At 38.5% G+C, this 27,679-nt stretch overlaps 4 protein-coding genes and 1 non-coding gene across 6 annotated transcripts; all 5 read left to right on the top strand.

Moving 5' to 3' along the window:
- Positions 1–782: 782 nt before the first annotated feature.
- LOC125222339 (LOB domain-containing protein 1-like) lies at positions 783–1,943 on the top strand. Of its 2 annotated transcripts, none has more exons than XM_048124868.2 (2): positions 783–1,039; positions 1,350–1,943. In XM_048124868.2, exons 1-2 carry the CDS (start codon positions 824–826, stop codon positions 1,683–1,685), a joined length of 552 nt encoding a protein of 183 aa, XP_047980825.1. In that variant the 5' UTR covers positions 783–823; the 3' UTR covers positions 1,686–1,943. The 2 variants fall into 2 exon arrangements, with proteins under 2 accessions (XP_047980825.1, XP_047980826.1); XM_048124869.2 differs by having other exon boundaries at positions 784–1,039; positions 1,353–1,943.
- A 13,495-nt stretch (positions 1,944–15,438) lies between these two features.
- Positions 15,439–18,664, top strand: LOC125223983 (E3 ubiquitin-protein ligase RSL1-like). Its single transcript, XM_048127308.2, has 3 exons — positions 15,439–16,257; positions 17,165–17,937; positions 18,365–18,664. Exons 1-3 carry the CDS (start codon positions 15,532–15,534, stop codon positions 18,531–18,533), a joined length of 1,668 nt encoding a protein of 555 aa, XP_047983265.1. The 5' UTR covers positions 15,439–15,531; the 3' UTR covers positions 18,534–18,664.
- A 222-nt stretch (positions 18,665–18,886) lies between these two features.
- TRNAS-CGA (transfer RNA serine (anticodon CGA)) lies at positions 18,887–18,968 on the top strand. Its single transcript has one exon. It is a non-coding gene; the product is annotated as a tRNA-Ser (tRNA).
- An 896-nt stretch (positions 18,969–19,864) lies between these two features.
- Positions 19,865–21,842, top strand: LOC125224333 (RmlC-like cupins superfamily protein). Its single transcript, XM_048127716.2, has 5 exons — positions 19,865–20,298; positions 20,372–20,553; positions 20,659–20,739; positions 20,824–21,180; positions 21,248–21,842. Exons 1-5 carry the CDS (start codon positions 19,923–19,925, stop codon positions 21,689–21,691), a joined length of 1,440 nt encoding a protein of 479 aa, XP_047983673.1. The 5' UTR covers positions 19,865–19,922; the 3' UTR covers positions 21,692–21,842.
- A 4,585-nt stretch (positions 21,843–26,427) lies between these two features.
- Positions 26,428–27,568, top strand: LOC125218204 (uncharacterized). The gene is made up of 4 exons (XM_048119829.1): positions 26,428–26,546; positions 26,634–26,970; positions 27,061–27,161; positions 27,262–27,568. The coding sequence occupies exons 1-4, from the start codon at positions 26,481–26,483 to the stop codon at positions 27,421–27,423; spliced, it is 666 nt and encodes a 221-aa protein (XP_047975786.1). The 5' UTR covers positions 26,428–26,480; the 3' UTR covers positions 27,424–27,568.
- The last annotated feature ends 111 nt before the right edge of the window (positions 27,569–27,679 follow it).

Below are 27,679 nucleotides of genomic sequence, written 5' to 3'. Positions count from 1 at the left end.
TATATTCAATATCACATGAAATATGATATTGAAAACCAAAAGTTGATGCAACTCTCCAGTATAATATACATATCTATTATTCCCTACACAATAATGCAGTGGTTGTGTTCAAGAGATCGTCGACAGTTTAAAATTTTTCTTGAAAATTTTAAATGGTTACAATTTGCAGTTGCCACTGAATGCCGTGTGGACCTCTATTCCTTTTTTTCTTCTATAAATTCATGAACAGTACAAGCCTACAAGTACAACCATATCCCAATTTCTCTAGTGTTATATGGCAACAATATAACTTTTCTATAACTGATTTCACATATAATAAAATAATTTATTCGGAAATTTCCACTTTAAATTCTTATATTGTGACTGATGCTTATTTCTTCCTCTTTTTTCTTATTTGCTTTTTCTTTTTGTTTAACCTATTAACAGATGAGGAATTGATTTCCCGACAATTTTGGAAGGGTAGAAATTTATTGTTTTCAATATAACATGTGGTTTTGTCTAAAAACGCATGTCCCGTCATTTTACAATTTTTATAAAGAAAACAGAAAGTTAAGTTATACTTAAAAAGCTATGTATATGAGCATTGAATCGTCTTGCCTCCCAAAAGTCCAAAAACTGTAATCTATAATTTCACACAGCTTTTAAAAAAAATAAGAAAGAGAAAAATTATACTAACTCTAACTGAACAGAGTAACTAACAACCATGTCAAAATGTATAGCTTTTCTGTTCAAAGAAAACGACTCGCCCCTCTGCTTCTATAAATTTCCAACCTTAATTTTTTCTTCCACACTGAAAATCTACAAAAAACAAATCCTTGAAAAAATGGAGGGCAGTGACGACATAAGTGCAAGTTCACCTTCCTCCTCCTCATCTCCTCAATCAGCGGTGGTGCTCAGCCCCTGCGCCGCCTGCAAGATTCTGCGCCGTCGATGCGTTGAAAAATGCGTCCTTGCTCCTTATTTCCCACCTCATGACCCTCTCAAGTTCAGCACTGCTCACCGTGTCTTTGGTGCCAGCAATATCATCAAGTTCTTGCAGGTAAGAATATTCTACTATTAATGGCCGCTCGGTTTGTTAGACAAAATAATTCTGAGATGTATACTAGGATTGAGTTGTGAGATTATTTTAGTTCGAGGGAGGTGATTATGACTAATTATCACATAATTAAGCATCAAAGATTGAGATGTGAGAATCAATCTCATGAAATATTTAATCTCAAGATATACTATATTTGCAAACCTAACAACCCCTTTTTAGTAGTAGTACAATAATATTGCGTCTGTTTTGACTTTTGTCAATGAGAGTATAATTGAAGTAACAAAATTAAGACTTGTCCCTATGTGAAAAGCAGGAGGTTCCGGAGGGTCAAAGGGAGGACGCGGTGAGCAGCATGGTGTACGAGGCGAATGCAAGGCTAAGAGAGCCGGTGTATGGGTGCGCCGGCGCTATTTGGCAGCTTCAGAAACAAGTGAACGACCTCCACCAGCAACTAGCTAAAGCCCAGGCTCAGCTACTAAACATGCAATCCCAAAATGCTAATCTCATGGCCATTATTTGCATGGACATGTCTTCGCAAAATTATCACCAACATAATTTGGCTACCTACATCATCGGTTCCACCACGACGTCGTTTTCAGACGACGATGACCTCGGGTTTTCATCCGAGCAGCCTCTTTGGAACTGATCGGGGCCGTTGGTGGAAAAATGAGGATTGTAATCATGTTTTTAAGCTATGGGCTATAATTAGGGGAAGTATTGATCGGTCGTTAAATAAAGGTGATTGATTGTACTATATGAATTGAGTTAGTAGTTGGAGCATAGTACTAATAATTAGGGTGATTAATTACTAATGATTATGTTTGGGGTAGAGGAAATTTCCCCTTTTTTCATGTAATATTTCTATCTATCATAAATTTTGAAAGGCCTAGTGTCTTTTTCCACATCCCAAACTTTCCGGTTTACCTAATGTTTTTACTCTCATCAATTCAAACATTTCACACACACATGTTAGTGCGGTTTATTATGTGTATATATTTTTTTATTATACCAATTTTTAGTTTGGTAGTTGTAGCGGGAAATAAATTGTACATTAGCCCAAATAACTAAAATAATACTAACCAACTGTTCTATCCGATGTAGTATGTGTTTATACATATTATGGCCAAAACAATCCACTGATGTTTTACGTCGAGAGGTCCTTCCATTGATGTTTCTTGTGCCCGTTCTGTAATTGTTAAATTCTCCTTTTGCAATAGTTGAATTCAGATATTGAGAAAAATATGAATAGAAATACTAAGATTGTGTTTGCATTTTGCAACCAACACTTGTCAACCTTTTTTTTTTTTTTTCAATTCACATATTACTATAAAATTTTTGCAAACCATTGTGATATTACTGTCAAATTTTTTTATATTATGTGCAAATTGTTATGAACAAGCCCTTATCACGAAATAGGTTAATTTTGTGTCAAAATTATGAACTCTAAATTTTTTATATATAGCCCTCACCGAAATAAAGTAATGTGTTTCGCCCCTCAAAATAAATTAATGTGTTCCACCCCTTTTTTGTGATTATACTATTTGAATACCAATTTGGTAATTTCAATGAGCATATCACATAGAATTTGGAGTTATTTGGTTAACAAATAACTCAATGTTATTACAAGTATAAACAGATACGTGAAATAAGTGGACTTCGTGCATAAATCGACTGTTAAATCAATTTTAAAAACCCCGAAATATTATCTCTCCTAGACATTGGTGGTCCAATTCAGCCAACTGTATACATCAATCTATAATCTTAATTGGTTTTTCAGTAATTATTAATAAAATAAAATTGAATTACTTAGTTTCCACTTGATTGCTAACTTGAGATCAGAGATGCTAAACACTTACTCTTAGGAAAGCAACCTTTAATCGAAAGACTGCCCCAAATAGTCTGCTAAATTTAAAGCATCATAATTAATAATTTTTAATCTAATAAAATTATAATCAAATTAGCCCCAATCTAAGTGGATCAGACCTGAAATACAACTTGCTCAATGGAATTGACTTAGGTACAATTATTGCCTATTACTCCTATTTCTTTATGTTTACACACGCAACTTTACATCCAAAGCAATTTGATTTGGTTAGCGAATTTGATTTTATTAGTCATTTTTTTCCTTTCTATTGACTTTATAAATCATTGAAACTTAATTATTACTCTGGTTTTATCTCTGCAAATACTCCAAATATAATAAAGACTTACTGAACATAAGTCATGAGGGTAATTGAACCAATATAAAACCTTTAAATGTTGCCGACGCAATGTGTAAGTATCTCAGAAGACCACGTCCTTTATACTTCCATGATTTACGCTATTTCAACATAATCATCGTTATTTTTATTTGTTGCTTGAAAAATGAGCTCAAATTCTGGATCATATTATTAGTCCTATTTATCTATGGTATGAAAATTAATTAATGTGTGGATATTAATTGACGTTACTCTCCGCCGAATCAAAGATTCTGATGGGATATGCATGGATTTACGAGAAAAAACAAAATGTCATTTAACATGGAATGTTTTCTAAGATCTTTAATCAAAGTCGCACTTGGTTTTTGACGTTTAAATTGTTCTTTTCTCTATTAAATTGACAACTCTATGTTACCAGTGACTTCTACGTCTGTGTCATCGAAGATAATTCAATTTCCTTTTTAGTTTGTCTCATCCAAAATTACTCATTTCTAATAATAGAAATACATTTCTCTCTATTTTATTCTCTCTCTTATTTTTACTCTCTCCACTTCACACACAAAATATAATTGCATAAAATCTCGTGTCGCCTAAGAAAGGGGTCATCTTACTTGAAACGAAGGGAGTATTACGATCGATTAATTTATCTTCTCACTATAAGTTTTATTCATTGAGTTACATATGACCTCTTAGTAGTTCTGATTCACGAAAAATAAAATCTAGTAGGAGTATTACTTTATATGGTTTGTGCTCGCAAATATTGTACTGACATGCATGACTCAATGCATGAAACTTTGTATAACTGTAAATTAAAAATCAAAATCGAAACATATAAATCTTGTTGGAAGGAGGAGAATATGTAAAACTGAAGAAAATAATCAATGCTGTAATTAGAGTTGATTTAAGAAACGAAAAAATCAATTTAGATTAATTAAAGATAATTGAATAAAAATAGATTATTTATTTTCCTTATTACTATAAAATTGAACTCTGTACAAAGAGTTGGGTTTATTAGAATTGATTAACAAGAACATATATAATGTAGTCTTTAATCCATTATTTTTCTCTTATCGAGAATCAGTTTAAAAAAAATATATATATCATGATCATCTATTCAGAACGTATATCAATTATATTTAATTTCTTAAAATGAAATATTTCGTCACTCTTACGACCCCATCAAACTAGATTGATCAGACTTAGATCCAACATTTTATTCTTCGCAAATATCACTTAACATCGCAAGATGCAATTTTGATTTGAGAAATATAGTTACCCGGAAAACATAAGTTATAAATTTCCTAAAGTAAGAATAGGGTGCTTCCAAACCTGTCGGCAGATTTTCCATACTTCATAACTTCACAATATATAATGTGGACATCAATTCAGATTTCTTTTGGGGGGAGGAATTTAGTTAGTTACGGAATAATAATATGCAAGACCGGATTATGTTTGATTATGTACAAATTAAATGGGACATACTTTTCAATTATGGCCCAACCTTGCTCTTATTTTTCACTTTTTTCTACACTTTGGTTTAACAAAGTATGAAACAACTTCCAACTTTAGTAATTACATCATGGGTCTTGTGTGCAATAAAATTAACAATTACTATAAACTTAACAAAATGGAAATTTTACTTCGCGAATGTTGTAGTAGTTCATATACATTAATAGTACTATTGTTTTTCTTAGAATCATAGTATATGAATTCGGTCTAACAGCCCTCTCAAAATTTGGGACCTGGCTTATAGCTAGTTGCAAATAAATAAAGATAACTAATTAAAATAAAAGATATGTTAGACCATTAAGAAAGATATATTAGAGATGATCTTCAGCGAGATTTGCTGAATCGCGGACCCTATCAATAGTACAGTTTTGTGGAGTCCATTAGTCCAATACCATGAATTACAATTTTTTGTTCCTCTTAAAAATTTGAAATTTGGTTAATAGAACATTTAGTCAATCTATAGATTGTCTATTCGCCGTCAAACAATTTCACGTGCATATGTATGTTGCAATATACACTAGCTATCTCCCTAAAAATAAACACTTTAAAATTCAAACACATTTTAATATGAAATTTGTAAAATAACAAAAAGAAATAGAAAATTGTAGTTAAAATTAATGTTTGCATATAGTAACAGAGCTTGTACCATGTTGTTGGTCATGTTACACGGGTCACCACTTTTACCTAGGGGCTAGGGCCCATAAAAAACAAATATGTAAGCTAAACACGCAATAGTATCAGGATAGACACTAAGAGCATCCACAGTAGGGGCGCCGTGCCGAACACCCCGATTGCGGTTAAGTCGCGCCTGTCTACTGTGGCGGAAGAGGCCGCCCCGGAGGTGGACGACTTTTGTGGGCGGAAGGGCTTTCGCCCCGAATGCGCCGAGGACGAGCCGGAGGAGAGAGAAACGCGGCGGCCGCCGCAGCTATCTATTGCACGGCGAAACCACCGCGGCGGTCGCCGATTTCCTTTTTCTTTTTTTTTTAATTTCGAATTTTTAATTATTTTTATTATAAATATTCCTCCCATTTTCATATTCTCTTCACACACATCTTTACACCCATTTCACTTTCTATCCAATTTTTCTATCTCTAAAAATTTGTGGATTTCCATTGCTATTTATGGATGATTTGTGGAATGAAGCATGAGATTCTTATTCAAGAGGTGCAGAGGGAAGCCGACGAGGAGGATGAGGCGGCGGCGGCGGCGATCCCTCGTGAGATTCGTCATCGTCGGACAATCCCACGAGACCATGTCGGAGCGGCTGAACGGCTTATGGCAGACGACTTTAGCGCTAACCCCCATTACCCAGCTGAGATTTTCCGTCGGCGTTTCAGAATGTCGCGACCACTCTTCACCCATATAGCGACGACATTGGCGGACCGGTACGGTTGCTTCAACCTCCGGAGTGATTGCACTGGCCGGATCGGACTGTCTACTTTTCAGAAATGCACCTCTGCAACAAGGCAGCTTGCCTATGCCGTACCGGCTGATATGTTCGACGAATACCTACAGATGGGTGAGACGACTAGTCTAGAGGTGCTCCGGCAGTTTTGTAAGGGCATGCGGGAAGTCTTTGGTCCAGAGTTCCTACGAAAGCCAACCCCTGATGAGTGCCATGTTGGGGTTTGTATACTAAAAGATGCTTCGAGCGTACATGCCTTTGTACAGTCAGCTTGTGCATGTATACGAGAAACGCCACATCCACTTGTTTACCTATTTATGAGAACAAATAATATAATATAATGGTTTATTATTGAAATATAATAAACAGTCTAAGGCTTTTTACTAAGAAGGTCAAGTAGGAAAATTCGATGAATCTCCTCATGAGTTTTCCAGTAGGGGACTTGGCCAGATCTAGTAAGAAGAAAAACGTATTCACAACCTAGATAGGCTTTGGCTACCTATTGGTACGGTTGCGGTGTTTGTGATAATTCTCTCTTACCTAAGAAGAGATTAGTAACACCGGTGTGGGAAAGCACTGAAAGGATCTAATCCGAAATGTATTCTTTATTGCTATCTACTGAAAGAATATATTTCAGAAAGTTTAGTATTTTCTAGTCTATGATATTAATATCAATATTGTTTATTCAATCAAACGCCATTTTGACTTATTAATATGTGAGAGTTTGTACGTAACTCAAGTTCATGATATCTTGGGTGGTAGTAATTGAATAACATGAAGGTATTGGAATATTATTTCATAGAATTCGCGTGCCCAGTGTGGTATGATTAAATCCCTAAAAGGGTGATCCCCAATGAGGTGTTTGAAAGAAGAATTTATTATTCAGAAATCTGCGCAGTTGGAATTTATTCCACGAATAATAAATAAAGTTTCAAACTAGAAAAACTCTTTGGAGAATTAATTTAATTCTAGTCACATAGCAGACAAAAGAATTAAATTGATGGATCAAGATAATCTTAAACGCGGGAAATATTATAAAATAAAATGGACCCAAGTTATTTGTAATTTGGTGATTTAAGTGGGAGTGCAATATTATTCTTTAGTGGAATAAAATAATATTCCACTGATAATATATTAAATCATGGGTCATTTGATTTAATTAGTAATTTATCTAATGGGTGAGCCCAACACTTAAGTCATTCCATGGATCCCCTTACTAGCCCAATAAGGTCCACTATAAATAATGAATGAAAGGGAAACCCTAGCATACAATCCAAGACAACACAAAAACCCTAACCCTAGCCTAGAAATCGGCGCCTCCTCTTCTCTCTCACTTGGTCTCGATTTTCGTGCCTAGCACGTGAGAGAATTAGGGTTTTGATTATTGTTCTTGATTTATCCTAATTCATAGGATTAGATCTAGACAATTTGGTATTTGTATTGGGTTTCCCTAGATCCGTTCAAAGTTATTTAATTGATAATCTAAGATCCGCCCACACGGATGGAGAATCAAGGACAAGGGAATAGTGCGGAAGATTCGTGGTCGATAAACCAAGGATCTCCGGGTGGTGCAGCTAGCAACGTCAATCCAATGATGGATTATGAGGTAACAATCGAATCTACATCGAATATGCATGATTATGTGTTTATTTGATGTTATATCTATAGATCTATGTTTATTGCATGAAATTGGAGTCGAATGCATAATCACCTAAATAGATCCGTCTAGGACCTGTTTGGTTTCCGTGTCTTCCGCTGCGGTAGTCCCAACAACTGGTATCAGAGCCATTTTTTAGGCTCTGATTATGTATTTGAATAATTGAATTTTTCGAAAATTATAGTGTGGAAACTTGAGATTTTCGAAAATAATGCAATATGTGTTGGATCTATGTTTTTCTTGATTTATTTTTGGATCTATGATATGATGTTCTAGATCGATGAAAGAATATTATGAATCTTGAATTTTATTCAAGTTTTTCGCAAAAATATTCTAGATCTATGATGAACAACATTAGATCTATATATTCTAAGTAATATATACTAGATTATATGTTTGATGAATAATGCAATATATGTTGGATCTAGTTATGCATCGTTGCCCGCATGGGAAGGACTTCAGCCCGGAGGAGGTCCGGAAGGGGTGGGAGCGCACCAGGGGCCGCGGTGGGCCGTTTTTCGAATTTGTGCGCCAACGCCCTCCGTCAGCTCAGTAGTGGGCAGAATGAGGACGACGCCCGGAGGATCGCCGCGAGTCAGTTCCCCTTGCAGGGGACGTATAAGGAGTTCACCTTCTGGGAGAGCTTCTTGTTGCTGAAGGACTCCGAGAAGTTCCGGGCGGGGTGCGACGCTGGGTGGCCGAAGAAGCAGCGACTGAACTATAGCGGCGACTACAGCGGCAGCAGCGGCGGATCCCATGACCTCCCCCCGGATGCTAAGGAGTTTCCATCCCCTCCTTCATTTACTGGTCGCCCCCGCCCGGTTGGACAGAAGCGGGCGCAGCGGGCTGCGAGGGGCGGATCCCCCCTATCGCCCCGCGAGGTCTAGTCCTCCGCCCTCCAACCGCCCCACTCGAGTACACTCTCCATTCGCGTAACCATACGCGGGATCAGATGTACAAGGTTTTCCAAGAGTGGAAGACCGCCACTGACCCCACGGAGAAGATGTTTCTTCACGAGATGCTCGAGAGCATGCGGGTTGATTTGGAAATCACGAGGGCACGACTAGCGGGTTCCGACGTGGGCTCAGATACCACGGGCGGCGGCGGCGACGGCGACGGCGATGAGGAGTAGAGAGTGGCGGGGCTCGTGTGTTGAAGCCCTTTTTTTTAAAAAAAAAATCATGTACTTTTTTTTTAAATCTTTGTACTTTTTTTTAATGGAATGGATTAATTTTTCCATATATGTGTCGTAAATTTAATTCCTTATTTTAATCGTAATTTTAATTCCGTAAATATAGTATATTTTGAATTACTTTTATTGCGGCTGGCCTATGGCTCGCCTAAATCTGATGTGGCAGGTGGATTTTTTAGTGCTGCTGACGTGGCAGGGGAGAGAATGGCTGGCCTATTGCTGGCCTAAGCACCATTGCGGATACTCTAAGAGCATCTACAATAAGAATAGGCCAGCCACTCTCTCTCTGCCACGTCATCAGCACTAAGAGCATCCGCAATGGTCGGCTAGCGACCGGCTAGCCGATTCGTCGCGCTAGCCGATCGGCTAGCCGAACCATTGCAATCGGCCAGCGCGAAATCGGCGAGCGCATCGGCGTGGGCTGGCCGATCGCTCGTCGCTAGCCGATCCGCTGGCCGATCGGCTAGCCGCCATTGCAGAGGCCCGATCGGCCAGCGCCGATTTTCGTTTTTTTTTTTTTTTAAAATCATATATAAACGCGATTTTCGTTTCATTTTCATTTGCACCACTTGTTTTAACGAGTTTTCTCTCTCTCTAACTTTCTGTTCAAGAGCATCATCGAGTGATGGATCACAACAACGAGTCCAGTCCGGCGACGAGCGGCTCTCAGACTCCCACAGTACCCGTGGGATCTGGATGGGGGCAGATGGGCCCGGGATTTAACATCCCTTGGAATCAGATGATGGGGATGATGGCTGGTGCGCCGGGGGGGGCGATGGGGGGGAACCAGGGGGGTATGCCGGGGGGTATGCCGTGGGGGATGCCGGGCGGCGGGCAGGGGAGCGGCGGGCAGTCAGCGCCCGGGTGGGGGGGTATGCCCCAGATGCAGCAGCAGATGATGTTGCAGCAGATGATGGGGATGATGTGGCAGGGGGGATGCCGGGGGGGATGCTGCACGGCATGTATCCCGGGATGCCGGGGAGGGGGTGCAGGGGTCACCGGGAGGGGACGCGGTATATCGGCCCTCGCTTGATTTTTTGACGGCTTCGTCTCACACGTCGACCCCGGTGGAGACGCAGTTCTCTGGCGATGACCTTCTGTTATTGCATGATATGGGGATCGATCTCGGGGACGATGATACTCCCGTTCGAGCGACGCCGGCCGCGCCGAGGAAGAAGACGAGGGGGAAGGGGAAGGGCAAGGCGGTCGGCGAGTCATCGCAGCCCACTGCCACCGGCCGGAGGAAGTGGACGGAGGATGAGTACGCCGCGGTGGCCAAGGGGTGGTTGGAGGTGTGCGATCCACTGGTTGCGAACAACCAGCGGGTCGTCAACATGTGGGCGAAGATCAGTGCTGCCTATAAGAGGCACTGCCCGCACGGGAAGGACTTCAGCAACGAGGAGGTCCGGAAGGGGTGGGAACGCACCAGGGCCGCAGTGGGCCGTTTTGCGAATTTGTACGCCAACGCCCTCCGTCAGCTCAAAAGTGGGCAGACTGAGGACGACGCCCGAAGGATAGCCGCGAGTCAGTTCCCCTTGGAGGGGAAGTATAAGGAGTTCACCTTCTGGGAGTGCTTCTTGTTGCTGAAGGACTCGGAGAAGTTCCGGGCGGGGTGCGACGCTGGGTGGCCGAAGAAGCAGCAACTTAACTATAGCGGCGACTACAGCGGCAGCAGCGGCGGATCCCACGACCTCCCCCCGGATGCTGAGGAGTTTCCATCCCCTCCTTCATTTACTGGTCGCCCCCGCCCGGTTGGACAGAAGCGGGCGCAGCGGGCTGCGAGGGGCGGATCCCCCCTATCGCCCCGCGAGGTCCAGTCCTCCGCCCTCCCAGCCGCCCCACTCGAGTACACTCTCCATTCGCGTAACCAAACGCGGGGGGCTCAGATGTTACAGGTCTTCCGAGAGTGGAAGAACGCCACTGACCCCACGGAGAAGAGGATTCTTTTCGAGATGCTCGAGAGCATGCGTGCTGATTTAGAGATCGCGACGAGGAGGCTGGGGGGTTCCGACGTGGGCTCAGATACCACGGGTGGCGGCAGCGGCAGCGGCGGCGGCGACGGCCACGAGGAGGGCGACGGCGACGGCGATGAGGAGTAGAGAGTGGCGGGGCTCGGGTGTTGAAGCCCTTTTTTTTTAAAAAAAAATCATGTACTTTTTTTTTAAATCTTTGTACTTTTTTTTTAATGGAATGGATTATTTTTCCCGTATATGTGTCGTAAATTTAATTCCGTATATCGCAATTTTAATTCCGTAAATGTAGTATATTTTGAATTGTTTTTATTGCGGCTGGCCTATGGCTGGCCTAAATCTGACGTGGCAGGTGGTTTTTTTAGTGTTGCTGACGTGGCAGAGGAGAGAATGGCTGGCCTATGGCTGGCCTATTAACCATTGCGGATGCTCTAAAAATCCACCTGCTACATCAGCATTTTACTCAAATAGGCTAGCCTTAGGCCAGCCATAGGCCAGCCGCAATAAAAATAATTCAAAAACAACTACATTTACGGAATTAAATTTACGATTAAATTACGGAATTAAATTTACGAGACATATACGGGAAAATTCATTAATTGCATTTTGAAAAAAGTACATTCAATTAAAAAAAATAAATTACATAATAAAGAAAAAAAAACTATCGTGCAGTCTTCCGTGCCCGCAACTCTTCAATTATATCCTTTTGGAGTTGAATATGAGCATCCACTTAGCGCATGCCGGCATGTGCCTGGAGGCGGCCGACTTCATCGTGAGGTACCCCACGTCGTACGCTAGGGGTGGCCGTTCCGTGGCTTGGACCGGCTTCATCATCATTGGCCCAACTAGTCAGTTGTATGCTTTCGTCTTCGACGGTCATGTTGTGCAAGATAATGCAGGCGTACATTATATCACCAATGCATTTGACATCCCACAAACGCGTTGGACCCTTGATTGCTGCCCATCGAGACTGGAGCACACCAAATGCGCGCTCCACGTCCTTGCGCTCCGACTCCTGCCGTTCCGCAAAGTAGGCCTTCTTGTCATCACTTGCGTGCCTGATCGTCTTCACAAAGACGGGCCACCTAGGGTATATCCTATCTGCCATGTAGTAGCCCATATCATGCCGGTTGCCGTTGGCCACAAATGAGACGGCCGGACCGATGCCCTGACACTGCTCGTTGAAGAGGGGCGATGAGTTGAGGACGTTGAGGTCGTTGTTCGACCCGGCTACCCCAAAATACGCATGCCAGATTCACAGCCGTTATTAGCTACGGCCTCGAGGATCATCGTGGGATTCTTTCCCTTGTAGCTGGTCGTGTAGGCCCCCTTCCAGGCAGTCGGACAGTTCTTCCACTACCAATGCATACAATCTATGCTGTCTAACATCCCGGGGAATCCATGCTGCTCCCCGTGCATCTGCATCAGATCATGACAATCTTGGGGGGTAGGGCTTCGAAGGTACTGATTACGGAAAATAGCAATCACGCCCTGACAGAAATACTTAAGACATTCCAGGACTGTCGACTCACCGATGTGGAGGTACTCATCCCACATGTCTGCCGTGCCTCCGTTGGCCAACTGCCTGATTGCCGCCGTGCATTTTGAATAGGGGTGTGGCCGGGTCTGCCAGACGCATCGTGCCTGAAGCAGAAATAAAGATATCGATGCTCCAAAGCGTCAACGACACGCATAAACAACTCCCTCCGCATTCTAAAACGCCGCCTGAACATGTTGGCGGGAAACCGTGGGTTCTCTGAGAAGTAGTCGTCAAATAGCCGCTGATGTGCAGCTACGTGATCCCGATCAATCACTGCTCGGCGGTGGACAATGGGAGGAGGGCGAGATACCGCCTGCTGTTCGACCATTCGCATGTACCGCTCTAGCTCTCGGTTCATATAGGCCTCCATAGCCTCGTTCATCTGCCGTTCGTAGGGCTGGGGAAAAATACCGAAAAAATGATATATCGCTCGTATCGTATTGAAAAATATCGAAAAATTATCGATTTTTCGATATATCGTATTTTTCGATACGATACGATATCGTATCGGAAGTTTTCGATACGATAACGATATGAATTTCCTTATATCGCGATATATCGTTTTATATCGAAAATACGATATATATCGATATTTTATTTTCGATATATATTGATATTTAACGATATATCGAATTTCGGTACGATATATCGAAATATCGATACGAAAACGATATGAAATTTTTTTATATCGAAAGTTCGATATATCGAAACTTTCGATACGATAACGATATGAAATTCTTTCATATCGATATTTTCGATACGATACACGATACAACGTTTTCGTTACGATATATCGTATCGACCCACCCCTAGCCGTTCGTACTCCTTAGTATCCCCACCACTACCACCACTACCACCACTGCTACCACCCGCGTTACTCATCGCTCAATGTTGCTCTTGTACAGAAATTTAGTGAGAGAGAAAACTCGTTAAAACAAGTGGTGCAAATGAAAATGAAACTAAAATCGCGTATATATAGGTTTTCAAAAAAAATTTAAAAAAAAAAACAAAAATTGGGGGTTGGCCGATCGGCACGCCACAATGGCGGCCAGCGCCCTCAAATCGGCTAGCCCACGCCGATTTTTTCGCCGATTCGCGGCTGGCCGATTCTAATAGTTCAGCTAGCCGACCGGCTAGCGACGCGAATCGGCTAGCCGGTGGGCTAGCTGCTATTGGAGATGCTCTAAGGCCTTCACTAAATGAATACATCAAACTATGCTTATTAATTTCATTTGTTTCACACGACAAAAAGAGTGAGCTTTTGAATCCTCTAATTTTTTGGCTAATAGTTCGACTCCCAACTGGTAGTCCACTATGTTAATCATACATGTCTTGAGCAGCCTCATCCTGTCTCATTTTTCCATCATCATCTAGGGGTTTAGAGTCAATGGATAGTATATTAGTATGACCTTTTGGCATTACTATTCTTTGGTTGCATAATATGACCTTTTGGCATTATTAATTTTTTGTTTAGATATTGAGAATTTATTTTTGAGGAGTAACTTACGGTGTTAATGTTTACAAGTGCAGGTTTTCAAATTCTATCATTATATTATGTGGATAATTTGTTGAAAGTGCATAAAAATTGCTTTCTAATTAAGATACAACTCAAAACCACTTTTTCAATGCAAATGGGCCTCTGGCGAAAACTAAAATCTAAGTCGCCTAAAATACAAAAAAAAAATATAAAAAAAATACAAAAATTAACTTTTGGGCTTACTAGGCCTTTAAAAACATGGCTTAGAAATTAGTATCATATGCTTCATGTTATGAAAATAATTATTCGTATATAAAATTTTTGAGTTTATTTAAGTACGATCTTCATTGCATTTTCTATGCAATATAGTCAAGCTTCTTATTTAGATAATGGGAAAAAAGCGTCAGAATTGATTATGAAGTAATGATATCAACATTCAATCAATCTCCAATTTTATCCACATTTTAAAAAATATGAAAGGAAAGTATAAAACGGCCAGAGTGAACAGTTGAAAAGAAAACAACTAAAAATTATAAATGCAATTAGAAGAGAGACTAATGTGACGCCGGAGATAAAAAAAAGTAGACTTCCTCTGTTCCCTTTGTTCCACTGAAGATGGTTCATTACTAAAAATAAAATTTTTTTTATCTATACTTTATTCTTTTTATCTGACACATAAAATAAAACTGTATAAATTCTCATGCCGCCCAAGAAAGGTCATCTTTCTTGAACAGATGATATTTAATAAAAGTTGTACTTTTATGCTTGAATAGGTTTAAGGGCAAAATTATCAGTTCAGATATTAGGAAGTGTCCTCGATTTATAAAATTGTTAGCAAACTCTATATTTAGGTGATAGAAAGGTAAGAGGCCCAAGTATTGGGCATATGAGCAATGCACTAACAAATTGGTAGTACTCAATTGATAAGATAGCTAAATGTTGAGGTATAGCTGAACGAGAAGACCATGAAGACTTATTAACAAAGGAGGACTGAACCTCTCTCGTCATTGTACTCATTTACTATTAAGTTGAATTATTTCGTTTTTGTTCTAGTTTTATCTTGTTCCTTATTTTTCAATTTTAGATTTGCATTAGACTGAGTGTGATGACAGACGAAAGAAAAATAAAAGTTGATTAGGTAAAAAAACAAAAAAAATATTTCTACTTTTTCATGCGTATCACGATCAGAACACAATGTTTTAGATTTTTAATACATGTAAATTTTCCTACGAGACACCTTAGACCAAAACAATGTTATTTTGGGTCAATATACATCGATGTTATGTAAGATTTGATTCGGTGAACACCCGACTTTGGGAGTAAATTGACTAAAATATCAAGATTTATTAATTCTTTTATTTATTTAAATTTTACAATAGATATCACAATTCGTAATTTTAGAATAATACACCATTTTAATTTTAATTTTCAAGGGTTTTGATACAAATCTCACAAATCTGATTATATCTCAATGCAGATAGCAGAGCATAATACAGTACTGATTTTCAATACTACAAAACAAATAGTACTCGCTCACTCCGATGTCCCTTCCGACGGCGTCGTTTGACTACGGATTAGACTCCGACGCCGACGAACTCCAGGCCATCGCCGCCGAGCAACGCTTCGAACTAATGACCGCCAAAACCGTCGACGCCGACCTCGATTTCGCCTTCGATCTCCAACTCCAGGAAGCCATAACCGCTTCTCTATCCCTTAATCCCCAACCTTCCACCTCCTCCACTGCCGCCGCTGTCGATCAACCCCAACGAAACGAGGAGGAATTGAAATTCACCGACCTCCTCTCCGACGAGCTCCTCAAACTCGAGCAGGAACTCAGAGACCAAGCTATTTCCGAGAGAGAATTCCAGAATTTGAAGAATGATCTCGACAGGCGGCTCCACGATCATCAGTTGGCGCTTGAGATCTCGAGAATGTCGGATGATGAGTGGGATGATTGGGGGGATGATTTTGAGCGACCGTTTGGGGAAGGCAGTTCGAAAGGGGGGAGTAATGAGATATTTAGGGTTTATTTCAAGGGTTTGATGGAGAATCGTTTGACTGACGAATCTCCTCTCGGAGGAATTGGCGTCGCGATATGCGATTCGAGGGATGATTTGTTGTTTGAGTTGCGGAAGCCTTTCGTGGCCCACGGGGCGAACCGCCGGACCGCAGATATCACGGCTCTTATCGAAGGGCTCAATGCTGCACTGGAACTCCAACTGCAAAGGCTTGTTTTCTACTGCGATTATAATCCGATTTTCAATTATGTGAGTTTTGGTTTGTTCTTCTTAATTTGTCGAAAATACTTTTTTGTTAAATAGATGCAGCTATGCTATGTGCGTGCTTATCTACACTGCAATCGGTGCTATGATCGTTGTATGATTGTGTTTCAGTTGTTAAACTATAGATTTTATTGTTTGAGTTGGATTTCCCAATATTTATTGGTTTTGACTCAACCGTTTTGTGGACATTTACTTTTCTCAGCAAAATATTAGCTGCTCTCTACTCTACTTTATCTTCTAATAGAGCTGCATGTCCCTTACTGCTTGAACCTTGATGTTAGGAGGAAATGATTGCTCTAAGGGCTTCTTCTTCTGTTCTGTTCTCATTTTTATGATATTTTTAATGCTGAAAAAATCTAATTTCTTTTTGTAATCCCACATGCTGAGACATTGTGATGTTGTGTCTTGAATAGAGAAAGAGCTATGAACAAGTCAGGTTGATATACGAGCGCTGTATGATCAACAAACTGTGCTTGTCATTTTTTTTGAAGTCGTGTGCTTGTCCTTTGTTTTCCTTCTAATGTCGTAAATGCAGTCTCTTTTGTGTTCTACTAGGATCTTGCTTAATATTAGTGCATACACTGACTATTCTAACCCCCCCACCCTTTATCCCTCCCTCATAGGATAGTATTCGTATCAAGGTTAACAGTTAGGCACTTATGCAAAAGTGGGAGAGTTATGACCTGGGTGGCTTGGGTTCATGTTGCATTGTTAATATGGAACATGGTTATTGTCACTTAGCTTAATTTCACTTCAGTTTGACAAAAGTATTATGAGCACTGTTTAGTAAATTCCCATCATTCTTAACAATTGCAAGTGTTGGCTTGGATTAAGTATCAGGGTTTCTGCATTTGCGAATAGCTAAATTGCTGCAACTCTTTTTCAACCGCAGGTTACTAGACAGTGGTCGAGCAAACAGAAAAAAGTTGCTGCACTGGTAGATAGAGTAACCGATCTTTCAAAAAAGTTTACGTACTGCCAGCCAGCTCGTGTTGCTCGAAAAGACATAAAGTTTGCGTTTAAACTAGCTAGAGAAGCGATAGATGCTCAGGTAAACAGGGCTGCAGAGGCAAGTAGCTCTAATAATCCAAAGGAGGCGTGTGTTATCTGTTTGGAGGATTCAAATATAAACCAGATCTTCTCTATCGATGATTGTCTGCACCGCTATTGCTTTTCTTGCATGAAACAACACGTGGAAATGAAGCTACTCCATGGCCTGCTGCCTACTTGTCCACACGAAGGATGCAAATCTGAATTGAAAATTGATAGTTGCAGAACATTCTTGACACCTAGGTTGATAGACATTATGAGTCAGCGTATGAAGGAGGCCTCGATTCCAGTGACAGAGAAAGTTTACTGTCCTTACCCTAAATGTTCAGCTCTAATGTCCAAGTCAGAGGCTCTTGAACATTCAAAGCCTGCCATAGTAGGAGCGGAAAGATCAGGAGCCAGAAAGTGCTTAAAATGCAATAACCACTTTTGTATAAATTGTAAAGTTCCCTGGCACAATAACTCAACTTGTACTCAGTACAAATTGTGCAACCCTCATCCCCCTCAAGAAGAAGCAAAACTGAAGAACTTAGCAGCAACAAATTTGTGGCGTCAGTGTGTAAAATGCAACTATATGATTGAACTCGCTACTGGATGTTACCATATGACTTGCAGGTATGGTTGAACCCATATAACTTCATTAAGTTGATATCATACTTGTAGTCTGTCCAGTCTGAAATGTTTACATTATGTTTCTATACCATATCATATGAAATTCCTTATAGCTAGGATATTGACATTCTTACTTTGAATATGCTTAAAACTTTTTGTTTTTCTTATTTGAAGTCTCCTACTATTAATTTTTCACTAGAAAAAGTTATCAAGAAGAAAAACAGAAATTTTATTTTCAACCGGGCTGTATTGGAACTAAACATGCTGTGTGCCTATAGAGCAGGCATGATTGCCACTCCATAATCTTCCATAGAATAAAACATAAGAATCACTGATCATATTATAGATACTAATGCTTTTAGAGACTTTTTGAGAGGGCTTTTAGAGATTTTTAATATTAAGGTATTATGGTTCTCACATTTCCCTGCAGATGTGGAAATGAATTTTGTTACACATGTGGTGCTGAGTGGAAAAAGAAGAAGGCGACCTGCTCTTGTCCACTTTGGGATGAGGAGAACATTCTGGAAGATGACTTCGACTCGGATGAAGAAGACGAGGATGCATACTTAGATTCAGATTCAGATTCAGATGGATATTAGATTAGATTTTGTAATCGTAAAGAGTTCTCCTTTTGGACTACTTGTCAAGTATTTTTCGGAACCATTTTGGCTTAGGATTGTAATTTGTGAATATACCACTTGTTGGAATCAGCATTGCTTTTTTTCTAACACATGAGAGACTCGTGTTTGTTATGAAAGTAATTTTTGTCTTACAGAAATATTAACGGATGTTTATGTACATCCGTAATCATAAACTTGTTTTAAGTGATTACAAATTTTTCATTACTACTCACTTAATTGAACACTCAACACAACTCATAATTAGCTAAAAAGAAAATAGGGACATAAAAAGGAGAAGTTATATACAATTATGTCGGAGGAGCTTACAACTCGTCGATATGTCCGAGTGGTTAAGGAGACAGACTCGAAATCTGTTGGGCTTTGCCTGCGCAGGTTCGAATCCTGCTGTCGACGTTTTTCAGTTTTTACAAAGTTAATGTTCCTTGAATTATTTTTACATTCATACTTAATTATATATTGCAGTTTATTTATAATTAATTGAATTTATTTTTGTTAAGTTGAATAAATATGCTGCAAAAATATAAAAATAAAATAAAATTATAATGTAAAAAATTAATTTAACAAAAATTATAATGATAATGATCAATTTAGTTATCTTAAATTAAATTAATTATCAAAATTAAATACTTCATATGTTTTATACTCCATTGTCCACAAAAAATAATTTCATATTGTCATTTTAAAAAATTAATAAAAAATAGTCTTATTTCTAAAAGTGAAAAGTTTCTCAATAACTTTATCTACTTTATATATTCTCTTATATTTATATATATTTTCTTTATATCACTCTTGTTTTACCTATTTTTTTATATTCTCTTGTATTTCATTAGAATTTATTTATTAAAAGTCATATTATCCATATATAAAATTATCTTTTAAGACGGAAAGAGTATTAAAGTAGATCGATTGGTTGTGACATTATTCAATATTTTTTTATTAAAAGAAACCGTGGTGGCGTGGTTCAAAAAGGTTGATTCGAGTTTCAAAGAGACCGAAACCTTTTCCCCCTTTTTGTTAGATCATCACCATATACTCGTATCATTTTAGAAAAATGACAAAGAATAGCTAGTAAATTTCAAGCGTCCCATAAAAAAACATGTGACGATTGTGTTGAATGTAAAATAAAAAAGAAAAAGAAAACAATTGAAAATATACTAGAGATATTGGATGAGATGGGAAGGAATCCATGAACTCATTTGTGTCTTAAGCAGAGACGGCCAGCAAGGCTAACCATCGATGCATGACAAACACCTGTACCCTTTCTCTCTCTACATATACACCATTTCTTGCATTCACCATTTCAACATATCCACGGAGATACTTACTACTTGTACTACTATTTAGTTCATGGATAAGACGACACGTTTGTTGGCCGTTTTGGCCTTGCTGGCGGCGCTTGCGGTGGCCGTCTCTGCCCGCAAGGACGACGAGCGGTGGTCGGAAAGGGAAAGAGGCCGCGAAGAAGAGCGGTGGTCAGAGAGGGAGCGACGAGGCCACGAAGAAGCTCGTGGCGGCGACGAGGGCGGCACGGGATGGCGCGAGGGGGACGACTGGTTCTTGCTTCACCATTCGAAGCCGGTGGTCAAGACGGAGGCTGGGAGCATGAAGCTCGTCAGGGGCTCCGGCAAAAGCCCTATGCATATTGGCTTCATCACCATGGAACCTAAGAGCTTGTTCATTCCTCAGTATCTCGATTCCTCACTCATCCTCTTCGTTCGCAGAGGTATCATCTATTAGTCACGAATTGCACTAGAGATAGATAGCTAGGTAATGCTATGATGTATTCTTGATTGCAGGGGAAGCAAGAGTGGGGAATATATACAAAGATGAACTGGTGGAGAGGAGATTGAAGGTCGGGGATATATACCGAATTGCGGCGGGATCGGCCTTTTATTTGATCAATGCAGAGGAAGGCCAGAGGCTTCATATTGTCTGCAGCATTGATACATCCGACAGCCTCACACCCTATAAATTTCAAGTACACTTACAATTTACAAATTACAAATTACAAATTACAAACCAAACCCTCCCTAGCTAGTAATTTCATTTGAATTTTTCTCCTAAACACTCTGCTTTTTGCCAGTCCTTCTACGTTGCTGGTGGAAAGAATCCTAAGTCGGTGCTCTCTGGATTCGATCATTTAACGTTGTCGACGGCATTCAATGTAAGTACATTCTCAATGTACATGCTCCTTTCTAGCTATGGAATGGTTTGAGTAAGGATGTTTGTTTTTCTTTTCTTTCCTCAGGTGACACAGGAAGAACTGGAAGATATGCTGATGAGCCAACGCGAAGGTCCGATCATCTACTTATCGAACACAACTCATGCCCCGAGGATGGCTGAGATGAGGCAAATCGGAGGAGATGAGCAACAATCGACATGGTCTTTTAGGAAGATGATGGTGTCTTTCATGGACTGGAGTAACAAGAAGAAGGATGATAGGAAGGGTGGTTCCAGAACCGGTAAAGGCCCGGACGCGTACAACCTCTACGACAGAAAGCCCGATTTCAAGAACGACTACGGGTGGAGCGTTGCCCTCGACGAGAAGAACTATCCGCCCCTCCGCTACAACAACATTGGAGTCTATCTTGTCAACCTCACTGCGGTAATTAAGCTTCCTTTTGATTGTCTTTTTCACTGAGACAAGACTTATGTATGTAATGTGAATGCAGGGATCGATGATGGCGCCTCATATCAATCCGATGGCGACAGAGTATGGGGTTGTGTTGAAAGGAAGTGGGACGATACAAATCGTGTATCCAAATGGGAGCTTGGCTATGAATGCTAAAGTGAACGAAGGAGATGTGTTTTGGATACCTCGCTTCTTCCCCTTCTGCCAGATCGCGTCACGAACCGGGCCGTTTGAGTTCTTTGGGTTCACCACCTCGGCCCGCAACAACTGGCCTCAGTTCTTGGTGGGAGCAAACTCGTTGCTCCACGCGATGAGAGGGCCCGAGTTTGCGGCTGCCTTTGGGATGAGTGAGAAGAGCTTTGATTACATCATTGATGCTCAACGGGAGTCTACCATCCTGCCTACGGCCACGGTGGCTCCGCCGGATGAGGGAGCTCCGGGAGGGGTGAGAGAGGCAGTGAGGAAGTTCTGGAGTGAGTGGTGAATGGAGTTTTGTGTTGGTTTGTGGTGGAATGTGAATTACTAATGTTTTTAGTTGTTTTGGTTTCGTGTGTATTTTGTTTGGATAAATTTGTTGATGTTGGTAATCTTTCACTCTTCCGAAGTTTGTGAATAATTTCGACTTCTTTTTGTCACTCCACGAAAAACTTTTATTAAGTGATTTAACTATGAGAATTTGTAAAATGTTAACGTAACGTGACTAATTTTAATTCATAACTAAGGGTGGGTAAAATTATTATAAATTGAACCATGAACCCCACCTTCTCACAGATTAGCTTTTCTAATTAAATTTCTTATTTAGTTACAATTTTCTCCTTCTAAATCTAGGTTTTTTCAAAATTTTAATGTAATTTCCTTCTTTCTTTGGAGAAGTCTAAAATTTATTTAACTGTTTTTTTCATAATTACATGAAAATCTTGTTGTAAATCTTAAAGTTGAACTTGAAATCCACCTAATTTGTTCCATGCTATCTTTGCCATTTTTCTGTAAAATGTATACTTTATATTATCCTATTTGTTCTTCCCCACTCTCTTTTATACATCTAAAATATCTTTAATGTCTTTCCACCTTACAAACATTCGAAATAATACTAGTTTCAAGCGGTCTTTAATGTCTTTCCATCTTACAAACATTCGAAATAATATTAGTTTCAAGGCCGCTTGTTGTTGAACTTGAGAATAATTTCTATGTATGATGCAGTTCCAGCAGTGAACGCCATCAATGTCGAAAACGGGCTGAAATTGTTATGTGTCAAGATGTCTTGAAATTCGCACGTCGCCGAAAACATGCTGAAATTGTCCGTGTCAAAATGTCTTGAAATTCGCACGTGCGAATTTCAAGTCATTCTGACAGAGAACGTTTTTTATATGTTTTTGGTGTCGCTAACCTGGAACTATGTTTGTACATTTCATTTATTTTTGCATTAGTTATAATTATTGAAAATTTCAATTATATTTTTGGGAATCATGCAATTTTGTTCAAGATTTGTTTGACCGTGCGAATTTCATGTCATTCTGACACAAAACATTTTTGATATGTTTTTGGTGTCGCTGACATTTATTGCTGGAACTGTGTCGGTACGTTTCATTTATTTTTGCATTAGTCATAATTATTGAAAATTCCAATTATGCTTTTGGGATCATGCAATTTTGTTCAAGATTTGTTTGACCGTGCGAATTTCAAGCATTCTAACGCAGAACGTTTTTTATATGTTTTTTGTGTCGCTGACAACTATTGCTGGAACTGTATCAGTACATTTCATTCATTCTTTGCATTAGTCATAATTATCGAAAATTTCAATTATGCTTTCGTGAATCAGGCAATTTTGTTCAAGATTTGTTGGGAACCGTGCGAATTTCAAGAATTTTGACACAGAATGTTTAATATATGTTTTTTTGTGTTGCTAACATCTATCAGCTTGGTTATTTCTATGTACTTGAATTATTGAGAATATTAGTCAATTTCAGTTAGTACTCTCTCTTCTTCTATCCCATACCTTTTTCTTGACTGACTATAAGCTAAAAGACTTTTATACAACCGCTCAAATTTCTCTCGATAGCCTAAAATTATACCTTTAAGATTTCAAATTTTAATGAAATGATCCTAAAAGTGAAGCCCACAAAAGGTATACGCCCACTATAAAACTTAATTAGTAGCACTACAATGGATTAGTGAATTTGAATTGAAGATCAAATTTTGTAGGCATCCTTTTTTATTTTATAAATATATGTTGCTCCAAAATACTACTTTATATGTTGATTTCGGTCAATATATTTGTAGAGCACCATTTTCGTAGGAGTAAAATTGCAACTTCTATATCACTAATGGTAAATATAGTAAACTACTAATGATATTGATGAATTCAATTGAATACTAAATACCAAGGTTACTATAATGGTAATTATGAGTCCACCAGGGTGTGGCGCGTAAAGAGAACCCCCTCCTTTGTAATACGTTGCTAGCCATCCTTCAATAGTTTGAAGCCCCCTTTTTCGTTGCTTGATTAGCCATTTTGGATAAATCGTGTTTCGATGCCGGAGCTAAGTCCATACAATGCGAATCTGCATAAAAATATTACTTAAATTTGATTAATCCATTATCAAATGAAAAGAATAATAATGGTGGCCCTTTAGACTTAAAAGTAGGCCCAAAAAGATTAGGGGTGGCCCAGTGCGACGGCCCCAACTCTACCGTTGTGATAACGCCAGTAGCGGACACAAAATTAATACTGGGGGTCCAAACTAATGTTAATAATTTTTGCATATTTTTAGTATCAATGACGTCAAACACAGTCGTGAAAGCTGAAAGATAAATAATTTTAAAATGAATAATATAAATTAAAGTATATACGATTACAGTGTCAACCTTGAAATAGTTGAAGAATATAGATTTTTTTAAATAAAAAGTATAAACTTTAAAATTAAACTTACTAATATTATACTCCCTTTGTTCCATAATAGATGTCACACTTTCTTTTTAGTTTGTCCCACAAAAGATGTCACTTTTCCTTTTTTGAAAAAAGTTCCCTCTCACATTAATATAAATATATTATTTTCTCTCTCTACCTAACACACAAAACAACATTACCTAAAATCATATGTCAATAATCCCCAAGTATGTCATATATTGTGGGACGAAGGGAATATGATATAGTACTATACCTGCATATTTATGGGATGAAAGAATTATTTTTATTCTTAAATTATAAAGATTACTACTTTAAGATCTTACAATTAATAATAATATTTACACAGATAAGAAAATAAATTGAGATTACATAAAATTACTAGTGTGAAAAAATAAAAAAGAATTAATTACTAGGTAATAATTTATCTATACGAATCGGACAATTGGATCAATTACTGGACAAATAAATTAATATAGGTACGAGAAAATATACTACAATGAGAAAAAATAACCAATTTGGCTGTCTAGTTAGGAGAATAGTCTAGCTATGAGAAAATCCAAAAAACACAACAAAATCGACAAAATTCGAGATCGAACCTGAGACTTGTGCGAGTTAATAGTGTAACTAGCGGATCAACTGTGCTACAGAACTACAAGTTAAATATTGCATGAATAATATATATATACTAATATAAAAAAATGGGGGTTCCATGGGACCCCCATGCCCCAACGTGGGTCAGCCACAGGATACCGCCTCCGGGAGCTCGCCGCTAGCGTGGTCGTCGCCTTGAGATTTCAGGTGTCAACTCTTTATATTTCGTATATTTTTTCTTTGCAAACAATTAATTGCATAGTTTCTTTTCAAGGACATATTTTAGTTCCTATTTCATCTTCTTCTTTCTTTGGAGATGTCTAAAATTTTATAACTGTTTTTTTCATAATTACATGAAAATCTTCTTGTAAATCTTAAGGTTGAACTTGAAATCCACGTAATTTGTTCCATGCTATCTTTGCCATTTTTCTATAAAATGTATACTTTATATTATCCTATTTGTTCTTCCCCACTCTTTTTTATTCATCTAAATTATCTTTATTGTCTTTCCAACTTACAACATTCGAAATAATATTAGTTTCAAGGTAGCTTGTTGTTGAAATTGAGAATAATTTCTACGTGTGATGCAGTTCCAGCAGTGAACGCCATCAATGTCGAAAACGGGCTGAAATTGTTATGTTTCAAAATGTCTTGTCATTCTGACAAAGAACTTTTTTATATGTTTTTGGTATCGCTGACATCTATTGCTGGAACTGCGTCTATACATTTCATTTATTTTTGCGTTAGTCATAATTATTGAAAATCTCAATTATGCTTTTGGGAAACATGCAATTTTGTTCAAGATTTGTTTGACCGTGTGAATTTCAAGCATTCTAACGCAGAACGTTTTGATATGTTTTTTGTGTCACTGACAACTATTGCTGGAACTGTATCATTACATTTCATTCATTCTTTGCATTAGTCATAATTATTGAAAATTTAAATTATGATTTTGGGAATCATGCAATTTTGTTCAATATTTCTGACACGAATGTTTTCTATATGTTTTTTTTTGTTGCTAACATCTATCAACTTGGTTAGTTCTATGTACTTGAATTATGGAGAATATTTTAATCAGTTTCAATTAGTACTCTCTCTTCCTCTGTCCTATAACTTTTGTCACATTTTTTTATTTTCGTTTGTCTCACAAAATTTATCACATTTCATTTTTTACCATTTTTTGGTAGTGGACTCTATATTCCACTAACTCATTTCAATTTCTATATAAAAGTAGGACTCACAATCCACTAACTTTTTCAACTCACTTTCCATTACAATTCTTAAAATTCGTGCCTGGTCAAAGTTTGACAAAATTTAAGAGACGGAGGAAGTATATAATTATTTTATGATAAATTAAAATTTAATACTACTATACAATAACAATACCATAATTTAGTGCTCTATAAGTTGTTAAATTAACTTATCTATACATAGAAAAAACCGTTTAATGTAAATATACACTTTCTTGAGACACAATTAACACAAATTTTATTTTAGGTCATTCAAGTAAATTCCCAAATCGGAATCATTGACGTCCTACCGCAATTAGGTTTCTTAGTACGAAACGAATCGCGTGTATTTATGTAATGCATAACAATTGTTAACACCTTCCATAACAAAAACTATTTTCCTTGTCAATGTCAACAACAACACACATACCTCTCCCTATATAAACGCATACATACATAACTTTGATAACTCCAATAGTTGCAAGAGAAATTCCCCCGTCTTTTTTCATCTTTCCAAATTCGCTCTTTTATCAGTTTCTTCAGCAATGGAACACCTTACTTTCGATCGAGAAGCCTACTCTGAATACATGGATGACATTAACTACAGCCAGGTTCTCATTGATCTCTCATACTACTACACGGAGTATATAAATTGGCTTTAATTAATTTGAATATTAGTATTTTATAAATAATTTCAGGGATTCTATGTAACGCCGGCTAAAGATGGGTCTGTGATTCTGGGAGGCATCAGGCGCGTCGAAGGCGGCGACCGCTACCAAAAGGCAGAAATCGCCGCCAAGTTTGCGGTGGAGGAGTACAACAACAAGGCTGGCGGTGAACAAGGTTTTCTCAAGTTCATCACAATAGTAAATCTCAACGTGGAGCCCACTGCCGGAGCGCTCTACTACATCACCGCCGCGACGGAGGACTCTGCTGGTGAGATTTGTCTCTATCAGATGCAGATTTGGGAGAAACTCAACACAGGATACCAAGTCCAGATATTCCGCCCTGCACCATACTGCCTCAAGTCATCAGGTACTCCTTTAATTATCATTAAATTAAATACTTTTGTCGATTAATTATTATGCTGAATTAGTTTATAATTTGATGGATTTGGTATTGTAGAGAAGCTAGCACACAAAAATTGCTGCCTTGTGATTAATAACTTGGTGCCTTGGATGGATGAAAATTATTTGTACTACAAGTGTTTCAAAGGTGCACATCAGGTAAATATTGTTCCTTTTTTGGTGGCTAAATGTTATAAATAGATTTTTTATGTGATCTGTGAATAATTGCATAATCATTCATTTGTGATTAAATTTTCAGATTTTAGGAATCGAGATATGTCGCAGTGCCAATGAGGAGAATACAAATCATGCGTACATATGGATGAGAAATTCTGCAAAGATGGATCAGATGGCTCACAAGTATGGCGGGAGAAAGATGCCACGCTCTGATGTTTTCTATACTTTTAATTTAAGCAATTAACAAGTAGTACTATTAGATTTTGATTTTTATATTCAATGGAGTTAGTTTCTATACACTTTTCATAACATTTATCTAATATTTAATAAATCTTTCGTTGTTTAAATTTTGTCCATGTTGTATTATGTACTATATGCCATTTCTTTTTTCTCTCTGTGTTGAACTTATTTGCTTTTGTAATTGCTTGGTGTTTTTATACTCATAGTATCATATGATCAACCAACGACTAATAAAACATAGATATGGTGCTACGAATTTC

The sequence above is a fragment of the Salvia hispanica genome, chromosome 1 (assembly GCF_029641045.1).
Source record: "Salvia hispanica isolate PSC_SH4W2 chromosome 1, Shi_PSC_v1, whole genome shotgun sequence".
Taxonomy (NCBI): Eukaryota; Viridiplantae; Streptophyta; class Magnoliopsida; order Lamiales; family Lamiaceae; genus Salvia; species Salvia hispanica.
This window is presented reverse-complemented; position numbering and strand designations above follow the sequence as displayed.